Genomic DNA, 25,473 nt, shown 5'->3' with positions numbered 1-25,473 from the left:
GTGCATAATTTCTACATAAAATATCAAAGGATAAAAAGCCCCCATTTCATGGAACGACCCTTTTTACATTTGCATCAAAAACAGTATTTTTTTTAAAGGCATAAATTTAGGCCCTCTTTTAGACATATTAATGGCTCTGGTAAGACCCTATGATCACAATAGAAGAACATAGGTTGACTGTCTGTTTGATGTTGTCATTCACACAGGAGAGAGACATGACGATCCTGGATCCTCTGGGAGCCTCAACAACATCCTGATGCTGACGAGGCAGAGAAGAGTCTCTCCAGATCAGAACACCAGATGGTACAGCTTGGTCTGGTCTAGCATACAGCTTGTCTGGTCTAGCATACAGCTTGGTCTGGTCTAGCATACAGCTTGCTCTATCTGGGTCTGGGCTGTGTTTCTGTAAAGCAGTTTATGAAACAGTGACATCAGCATCCATAATGATATGTGTCTGTGTCCCTCTTATGGTTACCAGGACAACGCTAGCCCTTCCTCCCTCCCGGAGTCCCTGTATCGTGCCTCCTGGTAGCACCTTACTGCTGGGTATGAAGAGGTTGTCTGTGCTGCTGGTGGACTGCAGGAAAACAACGGGGCTGAGTGGAACTGTGAGAAGAGGGAGAAGAGAGGAAAGGATCAGATTTGACACACCAAAGTAAGTGCTGTAGTTTAGTTGGATAAATACAATAGATCTGCCCACTGGTATCTGTTACCAGGACAACCAGCAGAGTTCTGTTAGTTGACAGGAAGATAGACTGGTGTATATGGATGTTATGAATATCATAACACTGAAAATGATTCTGCCAATGAAAAGAGAGAAACCAATTGACCATATAAAACCTTTTTATTAAAGTCAGCTTTGGAGAGAAAGTTTCAATGATCCGATGTAAGATGCTTGTTTTACAAAACCTTTTCCTTAAAACATTATGGATGTTACATTGCCTGTCCCAGTCAAACCCCTATCTTTACAAGACTGTAGAACAGGCAAACTAAACTCAAGACACTGTTAATTAACTAATACTGGAGGAAAACTGTGATCAGGCTGCCCACTCAAGAGAAAGCTTCAAACTGTAACCAGTGCCTGCAACCTTGTTCAGGTTATCAATCAACCTACCAGGGTAGTTACAAATAGTACAGAAATTAAATCAATATATTTTGATCATATCTTTACTAATGCTGCAGAAATGTGTTTGAAAGCAGTATCCAAATTCATCGGATGTTGTGATCACAATATAGTAGTCATATCTAGGACAACCAAAGTTCCAAAAGGCTGGGCCTAATGTTCTATATAAGAGATCATACAATTGTTTGTGGGGATTCCTATGTTATTGATGTAAATAATATTTGTTGGTCTGTGGTGTGTAATGATGAGCAACCAGACGCTGCCCTTGACACATTTGAAGCTGCTTATCCCAGTTACTAATAAGCAGCACCCATTAAGAAAATGACTGTAAAAACGGTTAAATCCACGTGGATTGATGAGGAATTACAAAATGGTATGATGAAGAGGGAGGCAAAAGAGATGGCAAATAGGTCTGGCTGAATAACTGATTGGCAAACCTATTGCAAATCATTTGACTAAACTGAATAAAAAGAAGAAACTACACAATGAAACAAAGATAAAATACATGAAGAATGATTGTAAAAAAGCTGTGGAGCATCTTCAATGAAATTTTGCGCAAATAAAATCTACAATGACAAGTCACTGGTGTCTGACAACGTGGATGGAAAATTGAGGATAATAGCGCCAATATTGCCATTCCTATTTGCCTTGTCTTGAATTTAAGCCCACTAGAAAGTATGTGCCCTCAGGCCTGGAGGGAAGCTAAAGTCATTCCACTACCCAAGAATAGTAAAGCTCCCTTTACTGGTTTAAATAGCCGACCAATCAGCCTGTTACCAACCCTTACAATTTTGGGAAAAAAATATTTGACCAGATACAATGCTATTTTACAGTAAACAAATATAGACTTTTAGCTCATAGGGAAGTTCATTCAACAAGCACAGCACTTACAAATGACTGATTGGCTGAGAGAAATTGATGATAAAAATACTGTTGGGGCTGTTTTGTTTGACTTCAGTGCGGCATTTGACATTATCGATCATAGTCTGTTGCTGACAAAAACGTATGGCTTTACACCCCCTGATATATTGTGGATAAAGAGTTTTTCTTTTAAAATGTAACCTTTATTTAACTAGGCAAGTCAGTTAAGAAAAAAATGTTTTTTTCAATGACGGCCTAGGACTGCCTTGTTCAGGGGCAGAACAACAGAGTTTTTTACCTTGTCAACTCGGGGATTCGATCCAGCAATCTTTCGGTTACTGGCCTACCGCTCTAACCACTAGGCTACCTGCCGCCCCAAAGCTACAAAATCAAGTTTGAATCAGGAATTCCCCAGGGCAGCTGTTTGGCACCTTCTTTTTCAATCTTTACCAACAACATGCCAATGACATTTGAGTAAAGCCAGTGAGTCTATGTATGCGGATGACTCAACACTGTACATGTCAGCTACTACATCGACTGAAATGACTGCAATACTTAACATAGAGCTGCAGTTAGTTTCAGAATGGGTGTCAAGGAATAAGTTAGTCCTAAATATTTCTGATTACCTTAAAACCTCTTGGTGTTAGGGGGCAGTATTTTCATTTTTGGGGAAAAACGTCCCCGTTTTAAACGGGATATTTTGTCAAGAAAAGATGCTAGAATATGCATATAATTGACAGCTTTGGATAGAAAACACTCTAACATTTCCAAAACTGTAAAGATATTGTCTGTGAGTATAACAGAACTGATGTTGCAAGCGAAAGCCTGAGAAAATCCAATCCGGAAGTGCCCCAGGTTTTGAAAGCGCTGCGTTCCAATGACTCCCTATATGGCTTTGAATGTACCATCAACGAGCTTACGCTTTCTACGTATTCCCAAGGTGTCTACAGCATTGTGACGTAGTTTTACGCATTTCTGTTGAAGAATAGCCGTATGGGGGCACATTGCGTAAGTGGTCACATGGTGGCTCCGAGAGAGATTATCGCATAAAGTGCAGAGGTAGCCATTACTCCAATCGGTCCTAGAGAAAAAGGAATTGTCCCGACTGATATATTTTCAAATAGATATTAGAAAAACACCTTGAGGATTGATTCTAAACAACGTTTGCCATGTTTTTGTCGATATTATGGAGCTAATTTGGAATCTTTTTTTGGAGTTGTGACCGCAATTTCCGGGCGATTTCTCAGCCAAACGTGAAGAACAAACAGAGCTATTAGCCAATTGCCCGCTCCCTCAGAGACCTGTGGCATTATTGTGTGAACAAACTGCACATTTTCTAGTTGCCTTTTATTATCCCCAGTACAAGGTGCACCTGTGTAATAACCAAGCTGTTCAATCAACTTCTTGATATGCCACACTGTCAGGTGGATGGATTATCTTGGCAAAGAATAAATGTTGACTAACAGTGATGCTCAAAACATCCAACATTTTCCATGTTGCGTTTATATTTTAGTTTTTTGTTGTTACTATCAGTTTTAGGAACATTTACCCAAAATATGACATCAGCGATAATCAAAATGTTGAAAATCTGAATGTCTAAATAAGAAATTGGTCCAATTAAACAGCAATGTGTCGAACCCTTTCAACTACGGGGAGATGTTACTGATGTGCTTTGTATCTGCGACGTAAAAACTAGTTTTGGACTTCCACACAAAATTACTTCTTTAGTTATTTTATGTTTAAGGAAGTGTGTAGGTCACATTCTGTATCATACAGCTATGAATGTTGTATATTTAGAACCACCTGTTCAATTGGAATCCAGCGATGTCTTTGTCTTCAGTGTCCTAGAACTGTCTAGGTTTTTGTGTTCTGACTTGTAAAACAGGATGAATAAGTAATGTAAACATATCAGTAATTAACAGGAAGCTCTACATTTGTTTTAAAATCACACTAAGATTGTTAAAACTGGCCTCGGGTTATTGAGAGATCTGATTAGGATTTACCCTCGTAGCAAGGTTGTTTTATCATGTGGTTTCATTCGGGTCTCTATTTAAAAATAACACTGTCTGGCAGGAGAAAGACCAGACTCGGAGGAACCAGAGCCAGGGACGTCCCAACTAGCAAGACGACACCACTGCTCCCAGTGTGGAAAGTGTTTCAACCATTCATGGGAGCTGAAACGGCATGAGAGAACACACACAGGAGAGAAGCCTTACCGCTGCTCCCAATGTGGAAAGTGTTTCGGCCGTTCGGAGGAGCTGAAACAACATGAGAGAATACACACAGGAGATAAGCCTTACCACTGCTCCCAGTGCGTAAAGAGTTTTCACCAGAAAGCACACCTGAAAGCCCATGAGAGAATACACACAGGGGAGAAACCTTACCACTGCTCCCAATGTGGAAAGTGTTTCGGCCGTTCGGAGGAGCTGAAACAGCATGAGAGAATACACACAGGAGAGAAGCCTTACCACTGCTCCCAATGTGGAAAGTGTTTCGGCCGTTCGGGGGAGCTGAAACAGCATGAGAGAATACACACAGGAGAGAAGCCTTACCACTGCCCCCAATGTGGAAAGTGTTTCGGCCGTTCGGGGGAGCTGAAACAGCATGAGAGAATACACACAGGAGAGAAGCCTTACCACTGCTCCCAGTGTGGAAAGTGTTGCAGCCATTCATGGGAGCTGAAACGGCATGAGAGAATACACACTGGAGAGAAGCCCTACCACTGCTCCCAATGTGGAAAGTGTTTCGGCCGTTCTGAGGAGCTGAAACAGCATGAGAGAATACACACAGGAGAGAAGCCTTACCACTGCTCCCAGTGTGGAAAGTGTTTCAACCATCCAGGGACCCTGAAACGACATGAGAGAATACACACCGGAGAGAAGCCTTACCACTGCTCCCAATGTGGAAAGTGTTTCGGCCGTTCGGTGGAGCTGAAACAACATGAGAGAATACACACAGGAGAGAAGCCTTACCACTGCTCCCAGTGTGGAATGTGTTTCAACCATTCAGGGATGCTGAAATGGCATGAGAGAATACACACAGGAGAGAAGCCTTACCACTGCTCCCAATGTGGAAAGTGTTTCAACCAGAGAGGAAACCTGAAACGACATGAGAGAATACACACAGGGCAGAAGCCTTACCACTCCTCCCAGGGTGCAAAGCTTTTGCCCATTTAGGAAGCATGAAAGAAAACATTACACTGCACACAGAGGAGAAGGCTTAGAAAATCTCAGACTGGGAAAACATATTACTCATAACAGTCATTTACACAGAGAAATTACTTCTCTTAGCGTGTATATTGATATTTCACATCACATTGACTTACAATTCATCAGAGAACATACACAGTGCTCCCGTTGTCTTATATTGTTGACTGACAATGTGTTTACAGCCTGACCAGATGAAATTAAATGGTAGATCAAACATATATTTGTTTGTTTTTATTAGAAAACATGAATTCCATGTGTTTAAATGGTCCTTTTTTAAAACTCTTTGTGTGTTTATCTGGGTGTGTCATTCCTCCAGCACTACAGATAATCAAGTGATATTTGGATGTGATGCATTAGTTCCATTGTTGACATTTGCATTGTAGCCCACTGATGATTTAATGACATGAAAATGTTCAGACTCTGTAATGGAAAATGTTAATTGTTTGTGTGTCCACATAACTGAGTATGTGACTAACCTTGTGAAACTGTCCTATTATAATCTCCTGTTCTTGGGACTATCATCCTGTGTTGCAAACCAATTTGCACCTGTGTCCTTGTATGAATAAAGTCCCGCCCAGGAACAGGAAACTATAAAGATATGTGCTAATCACTCAATGCTTCAGGAATTCAGACTGTCTACACTGCGCTGTGTAACTCTGTTATTCTCTCTGAGCTCAGAAATAAAGAATCTTGGTTTGACTTGGACTCCAGCAGATCCTTATTTTATATTATCCACAACTCTCCCAAGGATCGCTGTTTATCATAGTCTCAATGAAGAGTTCCTCTTTCGACTTTCCTTGTGGCATTTACAACGCTCCCACTGGTTGAATAAACATTGTTACCCGATTGATGAGAATATTATGGATGAGAGCAGTTATTTTATTTGTCAAATGGCAACCAAGCATCGGTCATCATGTCACCAGAATAAGACCCTCAAAATGTATTGGAATTGAGCATCAAGCTCATCACATGTAGTTTCACTACCCCACCATGTCAAACGAACTAACATATAGTTTGCCGGCTTTTATAAAATTGTTCAGGCATATCCTGTTTCCATCAGCCCAGTCATTACTTTGGAAATGGTTGGATCAATATCCACCTTCATGATGTGGATGAAGCCTGATTTGGAATGTCTGAGTAGTTCTATATCAGGGGTGTCAAAGTCAAATGGACGGAGGGCCAAATAAAAAATTTAGCTACAAGCCGAGGGCCGGACTGTTCGAATGTTCATTGAAAAATTTTTAAATGACGCATATAGTCTAGTGAACCTAATTGAACCTACTGAAAACCTAACAAATATATTCCAATATGATCTGCGTCTCCCACAGAGTCAGTTTGGTTTTAAATGCCTTCACTGTACTGTACATATCAGAGATGACACGATCCCGACCCTGCAGCTGCAAGTTCATTGCATTCAGATGACTCGTAATGTCACACAGAAAAGCCATTTCACACAGAAATATTTCGTCTCGGAGTTGTGTTGTGTCTTTCCCTTTGCTGTCCAAGAACAGACAAATCTCCTCACGAAGCTCGAAACATCTTTGAAGCACCTTTCCCTGGCTTAGCCATCGCACCTCTGTGTGATAAGGCAAATCACCATGCTCCGAATCTAACTCCGTCAGAAATGCCTTGAACTGGCGGTGATTCAAACCTTTGGCTCTGATAAAGTTAACTGTGCGCGTGATGATGCTCATTACATGCTCCATTTTCAAGGCTTTTACCGCACAACAACCCTGGTGTATGATACAATGATAAGCTGTCAGCTCACCTGTCGCGTTTTCCTCTTGCATCTTTTCCCGTATCTTCGCCACCAGTCCGCTCCTGTGTCCACACATCGCAGGTGCTCCGTCGGTTGTCAAACCCACGAGTTTTTCCCAAGGCAGCTCCATCTCATTTACACATCTTGACACCTCTTCATACAAATCATGCCCCGTAGTTGTGCCATGCATAGGACGTAAAGCCAAAAACTCCTCTGTCACGCTTAGGCTGGAGTCCACTCCGCGGATGAAAATTGACAACTGGGCAATGTCAGAAATGTCGGTGCTCTCATCCACAGCCAAGGAATATGCAATGAAATCTTTTCCCTTTTTCACAAGCTGCTCTTTAGATTGATGGACAACTGGTCTACTCTCTCGGCAATGGTGTTTCTGCTCAGACTCACATTTAAAAAGAGTTGCCTTTTTCTGGGCAAACTTCCAGTCACAAACTTTAATCATGCAGTTTTTGATGAAATCCCCTCCGTAAATGGCCGGGCTGATTTAGCGATCTCTTCTGCCAAAATAAAACTGGCCTTGACAGCAGCCTGGCCTTGTGATGTGGCTTTTTTGAACAGAGCCTGTCGAGATTTGAGGCCTCGTTTTAATTCCTCTGCCTTTTGTAGCCTTTGTTCCATGTCCATATTCTTGTTTTTGTCCGCGTGTTTCGTTTCATAATGTCACACAGATTATACTCTTTCAGTACCGCCACACTTTCTCCACACAGAAGACACACAGGTTTTCCAGCTACCTCCGTGAACAAATACTCCGACTCCCACCTTGTTTGAAACCCCAGGTTCTCAGTGTCCACCTTCCGTTTTGCCATTTTTGATGGGTATCTGAAAGTTAATTTTACTGTGATGCTGACAACTGCTGTGCCAATAAATATTGAAATGAAGCAGCCTACTGCTCGGTGCGTCACCGTTGCATTGTGGGAAATGTAGTATTGGTGCGTGTAAAAGATCTGCGGGCTGCCGGCTTGCTGCGGTCTGCGGGCCGGTTCTAATAATAAATCAAGATCATCCCAGGGGCCGTAAAAACCTTCTCGCGGGCCGGATGAAGGCCCGCATTGACTCTGACATATGTGTTCTATATGATGTCATAATACACTCCTCTGATAGTGATACATTTGTTACTTACAGGCACCACTGCCCCTGACCAGCTGAATGCAGGTGGGCTCTCCTGTCAACATGGAGCTCCTGCTGCAGGAAGCCTAGCGGTTAACAGTGTTGGGCCAGTAACTGAAAGATGCCTTGTTTGAATCCCAGAGAGGACTAGGTGGAAAATCTGTCAATGTGCCCTTGAGGGCTGCAACAGGAGCCTCATGTTGACAGGAGAGCCCACCTGCACTCAGCTGGCCAGGTGTCTTAACAGGAACAAGCTTGGCACATCTGTATTTTTCTCCCATTCTTCTCTGCAGATCCTCTCAACCTCTGTCAGGTTGGATGGGGAGCGTCGCTGCACAGCTATTTTCAAGTCTCTCCAGAGATGTTCGATCGGGTTCAAGTCCAGGCTCTGGCTGGGCCACAAGGACATTCAGAGACTTGTCCCGAAGCCACTTCTGCGTTGTCCTTTGTCTGTGTGCTTAGGGTTGTTGTTCTGTTGGAAAGTGAACCTTTGCCCCAGTCTGAGGTCCTGAGTGCTCTGGAGCAGGTTTTCATCAATTATCTCTCTGTACTTTATTTTAATTTAATTTATTTATAATTGAACCTTTATTTAACTTGGCAAGTCAGTTAAGAACAAATTCTTATTTACAACGGCGGCCAACCAAAAGGCAAAAGGCCTCCTACGGAGGCTGGGATTCAAAACAAGAATACATCCCTAACCAAGGCCCTTCTTCAGTGGCTTCTTCCTTGCTGAGCGGCCTTTCAGGTTATGTTGATATAGGACTCATTTTACTGTGGATGAAGATATTTTTGTACCTGTTTCCTCCAACATCTTCACAAGGTCCTTTGCTGTTGTTCTGGGATTGATTTGCACTTTTCGCACAGTGGGGCAAAAAAGTATTTAGTCGGCCACCAATTGTGCAAGTTCTCCCACTTAAAAAAATGAGAGAGGCCTGTAATTGTCATCATAGGTACACTTCAACTATGACAGACAAAATGAGGGAAAAAAATCCAGAAACTCATATTGTAGGATTTTTAATGAATTTATTTGCAAATAATGGTGGAAAATAAGTTTATTTGAATCGAATTGCTGCAAAGAAACCACTACTCAAGAACACCAAAAAGAAGAAGAGACTTGCTTGGGCCAAGAAACACGAGCAAGCCTTCACATTGACTCTGTACTGGTACCTCCTGTATATAACCTCCACATTGACTCTTTACTGGTACCCCTGTATACAGCCTTCACATTGACTCTGTACTGGTACCCCCTGTATATAACCTCCACATTGACTCTGTACCGGTACCCCTGTATATAACCTCCACGTTCACACTGTACTGGTACCTCCTGTATACAGCCTCCACATTGACTCTGTACCGGTACCTCCTGTATATAGCCTCCACATTGACTCTGTACCGGTACCTCCTGTATATAGCCTCCACATTGACTCTGTACTGGTACCCCCTGTATATAGCCTCCACATTGACTCTGTACTGGTACCCCCTGTATACAACCTCCACATTGACTCTGTACTGGTACCCCCTGTATATAGCCTCCACGTTGACTTTGTACTGGTACCCCCTGTATATAGCCTCCACATTGACTCTGTACTGGTACCCCCTGTATATAGCCTCCACATTGACTCTGTACTGGTATCTCCTGTATATAGTCTCCACATTGACTCTGTACTTGTAACCCCTGTATATAGCCTCCACATTGACTCTGTACTGGTACCCCTGTATATAGGTTCCACATTGACTATGTACTGGTACATCCTGTATATAGCCTCCACATTAACTCTGTACTGGTACCTACTCTATATAGCCTCCACATTAACTCTGTACTAGTACCCCCTGTATATAGCCTCCACATTAACTCTGTACTGGTACATCCTGTATATAGCCTCCACATTAACTCTGTACTGGTACCTCCTGTATATAGCCTCCACATTAACTCTGTACTGGTACCTCCTCTATATAGCCTCCACATTAACTCTGTACTAGTACCCCCTGTATATAGCCTCCACATTAACTCTGTACTGGTACCTCCTGTATATAGCCTCCACATTAACTCTGTACTGGTACCTCCTCTATATAGCCTCCACATTAACTCTGTACTGGTACCCCCTGTATATAGCCTCCACATTAACTCTGTACTGGTACCTCTCTCTATATAGCCTCCATATTAACTCTGTACTAGTACCCCCTGTATTTTGTCTCGTTATTGTTTTTATGTTACTTTTTTAAACGTTTTATTTTGGGAATATTTTCTCTTATTTTTCTTATCTACGTTGTTGGTTAAGGGCTTGTCAGTAAGCATTTCACGTTAAGATCTACACCTGTTGTATTCAGCGCATGTGACAAATAATATTTGATTGTAACTAAATATGAAGTATGTCAGTTTCAATGTTACGGTCTTTGATTCAATTATATTTCTGAAACTCAGGCTGAATGTGTCACTGTCTGTCTATGTGTCACTGTCTGTCATCGCAAAATGTTCTCTCGACCTGTGTGAACCTACATTCTAAACTTTCATTCATAGGCTAGGTTGCTACCTCATGATGGGTATAGGGACAATTAGAGTATCATGTAGTAGCCTAAACCTATTGCTGTTACATTGAACAGGGTGAGGGACATATGAATGACAGTCGTCCAATATGCTGTAATAGAATTAAGGCCATGCTCATGAAAAAACAAACCGTCCTGCCTCATCTTAAACGGCACAAACCACCACTGTTTGGGTGGTGGACCACTCTTGGTACACATGGGAAACTGTTGAGCTGAAAAACCCAGCAGCGTTGCAGTTCTTGACACAAACTGGTGTGCCTGGCACCTACTACCATACCCTGTGCAAAGTAACTTAAATATTTTGTCTTCCCCATTAACTCTCTAAATGGCACACATGCACAATCCATGTCTCATGTCTCAAGGCTTAAAAATCCTTATATAACCTGTCTCCCCCTTCATCTACACAGATTGAAGTGGGATTCACCTAGTCTTTCTACGTCATGGAAGGAGCAGGTGTTCTTAATATTTTGTCTACCCAGTGTAAAGCACTACAGATAATCAAGTGCTATTTGCATGTGATGCATTTGTTCTGTTGTTTACAGGATGATTTGTATCTTATAGAGCGTTAAGGGAATAGTATGAGCTTTATAGAGCTTTAAGGGAATAGTATGGTCACATGTAGATAAAAAAGAATGTGAAAAATTAACAGAGAAAATGTATATCAACACACTACCTATTCATATAAGTATTTATTAATCATCTACATTTTCATATTGAGCTTCTACGTCTGTGTACAGGAACGTATTATTTGGAAGAGAAAATGTATCAGCTTATTATTAAATAATTATGACGTTCTTTCCAATACAAAAAGTGTAGTAACTATTGTTTCCAAACTGCGTTACCCACTCCAGTCAGCAGATGGCGATGAGCGTCTTTCAGGTGATGATTCTCCGTGACGTATAATGGACTGGACGGACGCTTCTTCATGAACAACAAGGCGCCAACTCTTTCGACCACGTCGGTAGCTTGCTAGCCAACATAAAAGTGAAAGATTGACGCTTTAGACCATCTTAATGTTCGTGATCTAATCTCAGTGTTTTAAACACAGTTCTGTTGACGTATTAACTGGTTAACTGTACCTTAATTTGCAAACTTGTTAAAGATTTATGCTGAGCCTAGCACTAGGCTAGACGCTAATGCTAGCTAGCTAGATAACATCCCTGACCATGAGTTCACTAAACTACTCCTCCCTTGCTAATGAAGAGGAGGTCTGCTGTTTGGAGAAAGAATCTTGCAGAATGAAAAAGGAGGAAGAGGAGGCTGTTATAGTGAAAGAAGAGAAAGAACCGTTTATAGAGGAAGAGGATGCTATCTCAATAAAGGTGAAGGAGGAAGACGTTTTGGGAGTGAAAGAGGAAGAGACAGAATATCAGATTAACACCAGTGAGTACTGTCTTAAACAGGGACACAAACTATGCTGTTGTTGAACTAATGTGTGGTTTTAAAGGGGCATTCTACTGAAGTTCTACACTTGAATATGTTGTTCAGTACTGTAGGAATTGTTAAAGGTTCGATCTGCAATTGGTTCATATATTTGAGGGACTTTTCAATTAGATGTATTGACTTTTCCATGTGGTCTATATTAAAGTTCCCCTCATCTAATATAACAGGCTTTTAAAATTCAATATTGGTGCATATTGTAATGACCTGACTAGATCATAAATGAACAATTGTCCAGACAGAGGCTTGAGTTTGCGAATTGACGGTTTATTAAACCAACTTTACACAGGCTACTGTTTGGGCCGTAGCACACGCCAAATATATGACAGATAACCCACAAGCCAATCGTGACCTTCTCTTGTGAAGCCCAGACGTAAGAGAGAGAGAACAAAGGCTGAACCTGGTCTTAACTTCCAATGCTCCACCCCCCTGCCCAACCCCCCTCCACACCACTCCGCCAACCACCAGGATGCCCGGCATCAGAACATTCCAGGCATTCCCGTGATTGGCAGATAGCAGGTTGATTGACATGTCGGACCCCCGAAACACCGGGTACTGGTCAGTACAACACAACCACCTCCTAGCCTAACACATAACACACAGCTGTCTGTGCGGGTCGCTACACAGCCCCCCACCACAAAGTCCCTCGTCCCCGAGGGAACAAACAAAGTCTCTGAAGCGACCCGGAGGTCTCCTTTGCCTGCGTGGCCGTGATGGTCGCAGAGTGCCCCTCTGGGACCCAGGGGATGAAGGCAGGGATATGGGTGACAAGGAAGCGGAACGGGTAATACAGTCCGTGGCTCTGGGGAACCACGCGGTGACACAGGGGGGGAGACAGGGGGAGTGGGCTGTCTGGAGCCTTGTCTGCGGCACCTGAGGGTGGGTGCCTGGAGAATGTCATTGCCAGAGAGGGGAATTGTGGGGGTTCCTGGGGTTTGGGGAGAAGAGGCCCCTCTGTATGGGGCTAACCTGTCCCGGTGCAGTGCCACCTTTCTCCCCCTGGGAGGAAGCTGCACCCGGTACACAACCTCTCCTACCCTCTCCAGGACACTGCAGGGTCCCACCCAGTGACTGTCCAACTTGGGGCATCTGCCTTTTTTCCTTAGGGAGCTGTAGACCCAGACCAGCTCCCCAGCCACAAAGTGCCTTCCCCGGGTGTGCACGTCATAGTTCCTTTTCTGCCTCACACCTGCATTCACCAGCTGCTCTCTGGCGAAGGTGTGGGCTGTCTCCAGGCGGTCCTGGAGTCTCCGGGCATACTCCGGCCCCGGAGGAACATGAGGGCTATCCAGGGGCCGACCAAACGCCATCTCCGCAGGGGTGCGGATCTCTCTCCCCAGCATGAGGAGGGCAGGCGTGCAGGAGGTGGAGTCTTGGACAGCGGAGCGGCATGCCATGAGGACCATAGGCAGGTGCTTGTCCCAGTCACGCTGGTGTTTGGAAGAGACGATGGCCAGCTGCTGTCCAAGCGTTTTGTTGAAGCGCTCCACAAGGCCATCACTTTGAGGATGGAGAGGAGTAGTGCGGGTCTTGTGCATACCCAGCCTCTCACACATGGTGGCGAACACACGGGACTCAAAGTTTCTGCCTTGGTCGCTGTGGATGGACTCTGCAGCTCCAAACCTGCTGAACATCCCCGCTGTCAGGGCGTCGACGATGGTCTCTGCCTCCTGGTCAGGCAGAGCATAGGCCTCGGGCCATTTTGTGAAATAGTCCATGGCCGTGAGCACCCAGCGGTTTCCACTGTCTGTGGTGGGGAACGGCCCAACTACATCCACTCCCACCCTCTCCATGGGAGCCCCCACTGGGAACTGTTGGAGCTGAGCATGAGAGCGGCCTGGGGGGCCCTTTCTCGCTGTGCAGTTGTCACAGTGGCGACAAAAGTCCTCCACATCCCTCTTGTGCTGCCCCCAGTAGAAGCCCTGACGGAGACGGCGCAGTGTTTTTGTGACCCCAAAGTGTCCAGTCCCCACCCCCCATGAGTACTCTGGAGCACAGCCTCCCGCAATGCTTTTGGGACCACCACCTGCCACCTCTCCTCTCCCGTAGCTGACTCCTTCCATGCCCGCTGTAGCACGCCATCAGCCAGCCGCAGTCTCTCAAACTTCGACCACAACCCTTTGGTCGCGAGTGAGAGCGCTGTCACCTCTTCCCATGGTGGCCTCACCTGCGCCTCTACCCACTGTAGCACTGGCTGTAGGTCTGTGTCCCGTCCCTGCTGCTGCCGCCATTCAGCCACGTCGACAGTCTGCAGCTCACAGCAGACAGGCCCGCTCGCCCGACACACTGTGGCACAGACACCCTCCTCTGCCCGCAGCTCTCTCTCCCGTCCCTCTCTCCGTTCACAGTGGCGGCAGCCGTCTGCAGTACAGGGCCGACGGGACATGGCGTCGGCGTTGGAGTGGCGTGCCCCTGCCCTGTGCACCACCGTGAAGTCATACGGCTGAAGCTCCTCCAACCAGCGTGCCACCTGCCCCTCTGGCTCTCTGAAAGACATGAGCCACTGGAGAGCAGAGTGGTCAGTCCTTACAGTAAAGGGCAGACCACCCAGGTAGTACTTGAAGTGTTTGACGGAAGCCACAACAGCCAAGAGCTCCCGCCGGGTGACACAGTAGCGGCGCTCATGTTTGTCAAATGTTTTGCTGAAGTACGCCACCACTCTCTCCCCCTCTGGCCCCACCTGGGCCAGCACCCCACCCATGCCCACATTGCTCGCGTCTGTGTCCAGGATAAAGGGCAAGGTGAGGTCAGGGGGCGAGCACGGGGCCTCGATCAGTGCACGTTTGAGGGTGTTGAACGCCTCCTCACACTCCACTGTCCAAGTGAAAGCCTTGTCCTTCGGCAGCAGGCGGTTCAGTGGAGCAGCAACGCTTGAGAAGCCCCGTACAAACCTCCTGTAGTACGAGGCCAGGCCCAGGAAGCTCTTCAGCTGACGCTGGTCGGTGGGGGTGGGCCAGTCTCTGACAGCCCCTACCTTGTCCTCCATGGTGCTGATCCCCACCTTCCCCACTCGGTGGCCCAAGAAGGACACCTCTCTCCTCATGAAGTGGCACTTCTCGGGGTGGAGCTTCAGACCTGCGGCAGCCACCCTCTCCAGCACACGCCGTAGCGCCCCCAGGGCTGACTGGAAGGAGCTGCCATGGGCCAGGATGTCATCGAGGTATACCAGACACTGCTGTCGGGGGATGCCATCCAGCACCCTGTCCATCAAACGCTCAAAAGTAGCTGGAGCGTTGCACAGGCCAAAGCACAGGACCTTGAACTGCCAGTGTCCTCTGTTAGTGGAGAACGCAGTTTTGGCTCTGGCCTCTGGGGAGAGGGGCACCTGCCAGTAGCCACTGCGGAGGTCTAGTGAGGAGAACCAGGAGGACCCCCTAACCAGGTCCAGCGACTCATCGATACGTGGTATGGGGTATGAGTCCTTCCTGGTTACCTCATTCAGCCGCCTGTAGTCCGCACAGAACCTCAGCTTGCCCCCCTTCTTCGGAACCATGACGACTGGCGCCACCCAGGGGCTGTCTGAGGGCTCAATGAAGTCTGCCCGCTGCATCTCCAACACAGCCTTGTCTGCCGCCTCCTGGCGTGCCAGCGGGATACGGCGGGGACGCATCTTGATGGGTCGAGCATCACCTGTGTCGATCTCCTGCTGCACCAGATGAGTCTGACCCACCTCTTCCTCACTCAACGCAAAGCTGTCTCTGAATTCAAACAGCAACTGCCACAACCGTTCCTGCTGCTCAGGGTCAAGACCAACACAGTTCCTCCCCATATCTCCCTCACTGCAGACAGTGTCCTCTCCTCTCCCATCTGGGGTAGCTGGGCTGGGGGGGTGCGGCCCGGGCTCACAGAGGGCTGTGTCATGGAGGTAGCTGGGGGAATGTAACACACCGCCGTAGGTGACAGGGGGACTGGGGAAAAGTCACACACAGCTGTGGGGGAGGGGGCGCAGCCATGGGTCTCTGCTGCTTTAACTGTTGGAGTAAAGGGTTTGTTGGGTTGAGTGAATGTGACATTAGGGGGGGCCATGGTGACTTCCGTCCCTCCCTGGAAGCTCAGTGTGCCCCTATTTAGGTCTAACTGGCAGCCTGTGCTCCTAAGAAAGTCCAACCCCAGGATACAAGGGTCCTGCACAGCCGCCACCCACACAGGATGACGCACAGTCCTGCCCCCTACTGTCAGAGTCATTATTCCCTTCCCTTTCATGGGTGCCAGCTCACCTGTGACTGTGCGGAGCTGCACAGTTGTAGGCTCACACTGAGTCCAACCTGGCACAATATCTGGCCTCACCAGGGTTACTGTGGACCCAGTGTCCACCAGGGCGGAGCAGGGCACCCCTCCACAGTGACAGGGACATGACAAAAGTCCCCAACACAGGTCCGGCCCACCACAACAACAGGCTCCATCCGCTTGCCCTCGTCTGCTTCTGGGGAAGTGGAGCCTTGCTTCCCGTCTGTGCCGGTGGGCTCCTCCTGAAGATGATGGTGGTTGGGATAGAAAGCCAGGGGTCCGCACTACCCGGTCTATGCGGACCCCGAGCCGTTTCCCTGAGCTCTGGGGGACATGGGGCAATCTCGGCGCAGATGGCCTGGCTGGCCACAACCCCAGCAGACCCTGGGACCAGGGCGTGTGTTTCGTTCCGCCTGTAGCGACACAGCACGAATGAGTTTTGTCATTTCGGCCACCCAAGCAGGCTTTTCCGGCTCTGGGCTGCCCTGCCCCCCAGCTCGCACAGAGGGTGTGTCTCCCTGCACCCCCACCAAAGCCCCAGCTGAAGCCCCAGCCCACACCAGCTCCCTCTCCAAAGCCATCTCCAAGGCTGTCTGCAATGACTCAGGATGAGCCAGCTGGGTCTGTATGCGCAGCTCCGTAGGAGAGAGCGCCTGTATGAACTGGTCCCGTGCTAGCTCGCTCTGCACGGAGGGGGGCATGTGAGCATATGCCCGCCGAGAGAGGCTCTCAATGTCATTAGCTAGCACCCGTAGAGGCTCTCCAGGCTGCCTGCGTCTATTACTCAGTTCGGAGCGCAGTAGCCCGGGCTGTACACACTGTCCATAGCGCCTCCTCAGTGCTCCCACTAAAGCACCATAATCATGCCTGTCCTCGGGGCTAATCAATATCAAACAGGCCAGAGCTTCATCCGTGAGGCATAAAGCCAACTGCAGTGCCCTTTCTTCATCCGACCACCCCCTAAAATGAGCTAACAGTTCAAACTGAGCATGAAAAGCTTCCCAATCCGCCTTACCGGAATACTTCGGGGTCTTAACAGATACGGACGCAGCCGGGAACTGGGCGCCGCCATGTTTGTTTACATCCTGAGCCCCAGATTCCTCGCCACGCCGCGTCGACGTCACCACTTCGGTCCGCCCACCAGAATCCGCGCGAAATACAGTCGACGAAGCACTCATGCCCGCTTCAGCCGCCATCGCTCTAACGTCCTCCCTCAAGCGGCCTCTGCGCTCCGACGCCCTGGCGATCTCCTCAGACAGAGCCCCGACGTCCATTCACACGCACCTCCTTGGCCATAATCGTCCCCTACCTCCACCTTCACTTTCGGATTCCCTCGAAGCATTTTCAATCCCCGTTCTCACCTACGGTAGCTAGCCACATAAGTCAGCTAGCTAGCTGGCTAACTTGTATCAACGTTTTTACTTCTGACACCAATGTAATGACCTGACTAGATCATAAATGAACAATTGTCCAGACAGAGGCTTGAGTTTGCGAATTGACGGTTTATTAAACCAACTTTACACAGGCTACTGTTTGGGCCGTAGCACACGCCAAATAGATGACAGATAACCCACAAGCCAATCGTGACCTTCTCTTGTGAAGCCCAGACGTAAGAGCGAGAGAACAAAGGCTGAACCTGGTCTTAACTTCCAATGCTCCACCCCCCTGCCCAACCCCCCTCCACGCCACTCCGCCAACCACCAGGATGCCCGGCATCAGAACATTCCAGGCATTCCCGTGATTGGCAGATAGCAGGTTGATTGACATGTCGGACCCCGCGAACACCGGGTACTGGTCAGTACAACACAACCACCCCCTAGCCTAACACATAACACACAGCTGTCTGTGCGGGTCGCTACAATATGTTCTACTTAAAATAACAAAGGGACGCAAAAGCCACCCATTTTGTGGAATTTTTTAGGAATATTTTAGGAAATCATGATGAAAGTGGCCATTTTAGACATATTCATGCCTCTTGTAAGACTCTGATTGCAATAGATGGTCATAAGTTTACCATCTGTTTGATGTTCTCATTCACACAGGAGAGAGACATGACTATCGTGGATCCTCTGGGGAGCCTCAACAACATCCTGATGCTGACGAGGCAGAGGAGAGTCTCTCCGGATCAGAACACCAGATGGTACAGCTTGATCTGGTCTAGCATACAGCTTGGTCTGGTCTAGCATACAGCTTGGTCTGGTCTAGCATACAGCTTGGTCTGGTCTAGCATACAGCTTGCTCTATCTGGGTCTGGGTTTCTGTTAAGCACTTTATGACAACAGTGACATCAGCATCCATAATGATATATGTCTGTGTCCCCTCTTTATGGTTACCAGGACAACGCTAGCCCTTCCTCCCTCCTGGAGTCCCAGTGTCGTGCCTCTCCCGGTAGCACCTTACTGCTGGGTATGAAGAGGTTGTCTGTGCTGCTGGTGGACTGCAGGAAAACAACGGGGCTGAGTGGAACTGTGGGAGGAGGAGAAGAGAGGAAAGGATCAGATTTGACTCCAAGTAAGTGCTGGAGTTTCAGTTTGAACAAATAAATAGATCTGTCCACTGGTATCTGTTACCAGGACAACCAGCAGAGTTCTGTTAGTTGACAGGAAGATAGACTGGTGTATATGGATGTTATGAATATCATAACACTGAAAAATGATTCTGCCAATGAAAAGAGAGAAACCAATAGACCATATAAAACCTTGATGAAAGTCCGCTTTAGAGAGAAAGTTTCAATGATCCGATCGATGTAAGATGCTTGTTTTACAAAAACATTTCCATAAAACATTATGGATGTTACATTGCCTGTCCCAGTCAACCCCCCTATCTTTACAAGACTGTAGAACAGGCAAACTAAACTCAAGACACTGTTAATTAATTAATCAACCTACCAGGGTAGTTACAAACAGTATAGAAATTAAATCATCAACATATTTTGATCATATCTTTACTATTGCTACAGAAATGAGTTTGAAAGCAGTATTCAAATTCATCGGATGTTGTGATCACAATATAGTAGTCATATCTAGGACAACCAAAGTTTCCAAAAGGCTGGGCCTAATGTTCTATATAAGAGATCATACAATTGTTTCCTAACTTCCTATCACTACTTTAATGTCTCCATGTTCAAAGTTTAGCCGATTCCAACGAGCAACCAGACGCTGCCCTTGACACGTTTATGAAATTGCTTATCCCAGTTCCTAATAAGCATGCACCCATTAAGAAAATGACTGTTAAATCCACGTGGATTGATGAGGAATTTAAAAATTGTATGATGAAGAGGGAGGCAAAAGAGATGGCATATAGGTCTGGCTGAATAACTGATTGGCGTTCCTAAAGTAAACTACCTGCTACCTGCCCAGAAGCTAGGATATACATATAATTGGTAGATTTGGATAGAAAACACTCTAAAGTTTCTTAAACTGTTAAAATAATGTCTGTGCGTATATCATAACTTATTTGGCAGGTGAAACCCCGAGGACAAACCATCCAGGAGGAATTTTTTGTTGTTGAGGTGACTCTGTTTTCAAATGGTTTTGTGTGGCACTTTTCTGTGGCACTTGGTTGCAGTTCCTATTGCTTCCACTAATGTCAATAGTCTTTAGAAATTGGTTGATGTTTTTCTTTAGAGAAATGAAGAAGTTCGGCTATTCAGAACGAGGGTCCAGCCTAGTGCTCTCTAATGTTTTGATGCGCGCTCCAGGTCACGCGCTTCACGTTGTTTTTATCCGGTATTGAACACAGTTTATCCCATCTTAGATTTTCTCGATTATTTACGTTTTAAAATACCTAAAGTTCGATTAGGAAAGTTGTTTCAAATGTTTGGACAGCATTTACAGGTATCGTATTAGATATTTTGTAGTCATGTTGGGCGAGTTGGAACCAGTGTTTTTTTTTTTAATCAAACGCGCCAAATAAATGGACATTTTGGAGATATAACGACGGAATTAATCGAACAAAAGGACCATTTGTGATGTCTATGGGACATATTGGAGTGCCAAAAGAAGAAGCTCTTCAAAGGTAAGGCACAAATTATATCGTTATTTCTGAGGTTTGTGTCGCGCCTGGCGGGTTGAAATATGATTGTCGTGTGTTTGTTTGATGGGGTGATTGTCGTGTGTTTGTTTGATGGGGTGCTTGTCATGTGTTTGTTTGATGGGGTGCTGTCCTCAGATAATCTCATGGTTTGCTTTTGCTGTAAAGCCTTTTTGAGATCTGACACGGTGGCTAGATTAACAAGAAGTTAAGCTTTGCACTTGTGAATGTATGAAAGTTAAATATTTCTAATTAAAAAAAAATACTTTGCACTCTGCAATTTCACAGGATGTTGTCAACGTTCCGCTAGCAGGTTTTAATGTGTTTTAACCTTTTGGAACTACTCCTCCCGGATCCGGGAGAATTGTCATCAACTACACTAATTAGCATAACGCAACGGACAAAAAATCTTACTAGAAAATATTCATATTCATGAAATCACAAGTGAAATATTGTGAAACACAGCTTACTTAGCCTTTTGTTAATCACCCTGTCATCTCAGATTTTGAAATTATGCTTTACAGCCAAAGCAAGACAAGCATTTGTGTAAGTTTATCGATAGCAGCAAGGAGCTTGGTCACGAAAATCAGAAAAGCAATCCAATTAAATCGTTTACCTTTGATGAGCTTCGGATGTTTTCACTCGCGAGACTCCCAGTTAGACAGCAAATGTTAATTTTGTTCCATAAAGATAATTTTTTATAGCCGAAATACCTCCGTTTATTCTTCACGTTTTGTTGAGAAATCCACCGGAAGTTGCGGTCACGGCAACGCCGAAAAAAACTCAAAATTAGATCCATAATATCGACAGAAACACGGCAAACGTTTTTTATAATCAATCATCAAGGTGTTTTTCAAATATCTATTCGATAATATATCAACCGGGACAATAGGCTTTTCACGAGGAGCGAGAGGCACAATGGCCGCCTTTGTCTATTACGCACAAATCACTCTGAGAGCCACCACCTGACCACTGACGCAATGTTGTCGTTCACGCTCATTTTTCAAAATAAAAGCCTGAAACTATGTCTAGTGACTGAAGACACATGAGGGAAGCCATAGAAAAAGGAATATGGTTGATATCCCTTTCAATGGTCAATAGGGATGCATAGGAACGCAGAGGCTTCAAAATAAGAGTCACTTCCTGATTGGATTTTTCTCAGGCTTTCGCCTGCAATATCAGTTCTGTTCTATTCACAGACTATTTTTACAGTTTTGGAAACTTTTGTGTTTTCTATCCTAACCTAAGAATAAATGTTGACTAACAGGGATGTAAAAAATTCTGCAATCTTTTTTTTCAGCTCATGAAACATCCAACACTTTACATGTTGCGTTTATATTTTTGTTTATTGTTGTTACTATCAGTTTGAGGAACATTTACCCAAATATTTCACCTTATTTTTTACTTTACCCAAAATATGACATCAGCGATAATCAAAATGTTGAAAATCTATGAATGTCTAACTAACAAATTGGTCCATTTAAACAGCAATGTGTCAAACCCTTTCAACAACGGGGAGATGTTACTGATGTGCTTTGTATCTGTGACGTAAAAACAAGTTTTGGACTTCCACACAAAATTACTTCTTTAGTTATTTTATGTTTAAGGAAGTGTGTAGGTCACATTCTGTATCATACAGCTATGAATGTTATGTATTTAGAACCACCTGTTCAATTGGAATCCAGCGACGTCTGTGTCTTCAGTGTCCTAGAACTGTCCAGGTTTTTGTGTTCTGACTTGTAAAACAGGATGAATAAAGTAAGTAATGTAAAAATAACACTGTATTTGGCAGGAGAAAGACCAGACTCAGAGGAACCAGAGCCAGGGACGTCCAAACCAGCAAGACGACACCAGTGCTCCCACTGTGGAAAGAGTTTTAACCAGAAAGTACACCTGAAAGCTCATGAGAGAATACACACAGGGGAGAAGCCTTACCACTGCTCCCAATGTGGACAGTGTTTCGTTCAAAAAGCACACCTGAAAGCTCATGAGATAATACACACAGGGGAGAAATCTTACCACTGCTCCCAGTGCAGGAAGAGTTTCAACCGGAAAACATCCCTGAAACTACATGAGAGAATACACACAGGAGAGAAGCCTTACCACTGCTCCCAGTGTGGAAAGCGATTCAACCATTCAGGGACGCTGAAACAGCATGAGAGAATACACACAGGAGAGAAGCCTTACCACTGCTCCCAATGTGGAAAGAGTTTTAAGAATTTAGGGAACCTGAAACTACATGAGAGAATACACACAGGAGAGAAGCCTTATCACTGCTCCCAATGTGGAAAGAGTTTTAACAATTTAGGGAACCTAAAACAACATGAGAGAATACACACAGGAGAGAAGCCTTACCACTGCTCCCAATGTGGAAAGTGTTTCGTCTGTTCAGGGGAGCTGAACCAACATGAGAGAATACACACAGGAGAGAAGCCTTACCACTGCTCCCAGTGTGGAAAGAGTTTCAGCTGGAAAGCAAGCCTGAACCAACACGAGAGAATACACACAGGGGAGAAGCCCTACCACTGCTCCCAGTGTGGAAAGAGTTTCCGCCGGAAAGCAAGCCTGAACCAACACGAGAGAATACACACAGGAGAGAAGCCTTACCACTGCTGCCAATGTGGAAAGTGTTTTGTCTGTTCAGGGGAGCTGAAACTACATGAGAGAATACACACAGGAGAGAAGCCTTACCACTGCTCCCAGTGTGGAAAGAGTTTCAACCGGAAAGCGTGCCTGAAACTACACGAGAGAATACACACAGGAGAGAAGCCTTACCGCTGCTCCCAGTGTGGAAAGAGTTTCAACCGTTCAGGGACGCTGAAACAACATGAGAGAATACACACAGGAGAGAAGCCTTACCACTGCTCCCAGTGTGGAAAGAGTTTTAAGAATTTAGGGACCCTAAAACTACATGAGAGAATACACACAGGAGAGAAGCCTTGTCACTGCTCCCTGTGTGGAAAGAGTTTTAACAAATTAGGGAACCTAAAACAACATGAGATAATACACACAGGGGAGAGGCCTTACCACTGCTCCCAGTGTGGAAAGTGTTTCATCCGGTCAAAGGAGCTGAAACAACATGAGATAATACACACAGGGGAGAAGCCTTATCACTGCTCCCAGTGTGGAAAGAGTTTTAACAATTTAGGGAACCTGAAACGACACGAGAGAATACACACAGGGGAGAAGCCTTTCCACTCCTCACAGGGTGCAAAGCTTTTGCCCATTTAGGAAGCCTGAAAGAACACATGAGACTGCACACAGCGGACAATGCTTACAAAAGGTCAGACTGTGGGAAAACATTTTACTCATAACAGTCACTTAAACGTCTTTAGAGAATCCACACAGGAGAGAGAAATTACTTCTCTTAGCGTGTATATTGATATTTCACATCACATTGACTTAAAATTCATCAGAGAACATACACAGTGCTCCCGTTGTCTTATATTGTTGACTGACAATGTGTTTACCTGTCTTTACCAGATGAAATTAAATGGTACAGGGTATACTCAAACATATATTTGTTTGTTTTTATTAGAAAACATTAATTGAATATGGAGTATGTCAGTTTGAATATAAAGGAGATCAGGTTCCTTCTTTTAAATTGTCCTTTTTTAAACTCTTTGTGTGTTTATCTGGGTGTGTCATTCCTCCAGCACTACAGATAATCAAGTGATATTTGGATGTGATGCATTAGTTCCATTGTTGACATCTGCATTGTAGCCCACTGATGATTTAATGACATGAAAATGTTCAGACTCTGTAATGGAAAATGTTAATTGTTTGTGTGTCCACATAACTGAGTATGTGACTAACCTTGTGAAACTGTCCTATTATAATCTCCTGTTCTTGGGAGTATCATTCTGTGTTGCAAACCAATTTGCACCTGTGTCCTTGTATGAATAAAGTCCCACCCAGGAACAGGAAACTATAAAGATATGTGCTCATCACCCAATGCTTCAGGAATTCAGACTGTCTACACTGCGCTGTGTAACTCTGTTATTCTCTCTGAGCTCAGAAATAAAGAATCTTGGTTTGACTTGGACTCCAGCAGATCCTCGAAAAATAAACTTACATTATTAGAAATATACAGTATTATATGGCATTCATCTTTACAAAAGCCAACATGGAAAATTGCAGACAACTTATCAATAATGGACATTTGTCTTTTAAGATTGTTATTGTATATTTTATAATATCCACCACAACTCTCCCAAGGATTGCTGTTTATCATTGTCTCAAAGAAGAGTTCCTCGTTCCACTTTCCTGGGGGAATTTACAAGCCTCCCACTGATTGAATAAACATTGTTTCCACAGGTAACATTTTGTATTTCACCCAACCAGCAACCGATATCCAATGACAGGTAACATTTTGTGTTTCACCCAACCAGCAACCTAAATCCAATGACAGGTAACATTTTGTGTTTCACCCAACCAGCAACCTAAATCCAATGACAGGTGACATTTTGTGTTTCACCCAACCAGCAACCGATATCCAATGACAGGTAACATTTTGTATTTCACCCAACCAGCAACCTAAATCCAATGACAGGTGACATTTTGTGTTTCACCCAACCAGCACCCGATATCCAATGACAGGTGACATTTTGTGTTTCACCCAACCAGCAACCGATATCCAATGACAGGTGACATTTTGTGTTTCACCCAACCAGCAACCGATATCCAATGACAGGTGACATTTTGTGTTTCACCCAACCAGCAACCGATATCCAATGACAGGTGACATTTTGTGTTTCACCCAACCAGCAACCGATATCCAATGACAGGTGACATTTAGTGTTTCACCCAACCAGCAACCTAAATCCAATGACAGGTGACATTTTGTGTTGATTTCGTGTTGAATTCACTTTAGTTGACGAATCAAAGAAATGTAAATAGAAACTAGATGTTGAACTGACGTCTGTGCCCAGTGGGCTGGTTTGAATAAGCAGCAGGTGTTGGATCGATATCCACCTTAGTAGCTAAGTTTCCATGCAATTTGAGACAGATTTTCATGTGAATATACAAAAATCTGCATAAAACAATATATACATTTTCCCACCAGAAATGTTTCTATCAAACAGACTTATTGCAGATTAAAGGCTTTGCGTGACAAATAAATAACTTTTGCTGTTAGATTCCCAATGGTTTCCATC

The 25,473-nt window shown here is 45.1% G+C and overlaps 1 protein-coding gene across 2 annotated transcripts; it reads left to right on the top strand.

Moving 5' to 3' along the window:
- Nucleotides 1–218: 218 nt before the first annotated feature.
- Nucleotides 219–24,356, top strand: LOC127922566 (zinc finger protein OZF-like). Of its 2 annotated transcripts, XM_052506408.1 has the most exons (5): nucleotides 11,475–12,001; nucleotides 17,811–18,079; nucleotides 18,328–18,425; nucleotides 18,622–18,796; nucleotides 22,110–24,356. In XM_052506408.1, the coding sequence occupies exons 3-5, from the start codon at nucleotides 18,423–18,425 to the stop codon at nucleotides 23,546–23,548; spliced, it is 1,617 nt and encodes a 538-aa protein (XP_052362368.1). In that variant the 5' UTR covers nucleotides 11,475–12,001; nucleotides 17,811–18,079; nucleotides 18,328–18,422; the 3' UTR covers nucleotides 23,549–24,356. The 2 variants fall into 2 exon arrangements, with proteins under 2 accessions (XP_052362369.1, XP_052362368.1); XM_052506409.1 differs by lacking the exons at nucleotides 11,475–12,001; nucleotides 17,811–18,079; nucleotides 18,328–18,425 and adding an exon at nucleotides 219–303.
- The last annotated feature ends 1,117 nt before the right edge of the window (nucleotides 24,357–25,473 follow it).

Source organism: Oncorhynchus keta, unplaced genomic scaffold, assembly GCF_023373465.1.
Source record: "Oncorhynchus keta strain PuntledgeMale-10-30-2019 unplaced genomic scaffold, Oket_V2 Un_contig_2626_pilon_pilon, whole genome shotgun sequence".
In the NCBI taxonomy this organism is placed as follows: Eukaryota; Metazoa; Chordata; class Actinopteri; order Salmoniformes; family Salmonidae; genus Oncorhynchus; species Oncorhynchus keta.
The sequence above is the reverse complement of the archived record's forward strand: the minus strand, read 5'-3'. Positions and strand labels throughout refer to the sequence as shown.

Excerpts from the sequence above, each read along its gene's own strand:
- LOC127922566 (XM_052506409.1), top strand. Across the intron at positions 18,797-22,109 it reads AGGATCAGATTTGACTCCAA|GAGAAAGACCAGACTCAGAG; the intron begins GTAAGTGCTGGA and ends TGTATTTGGCAG.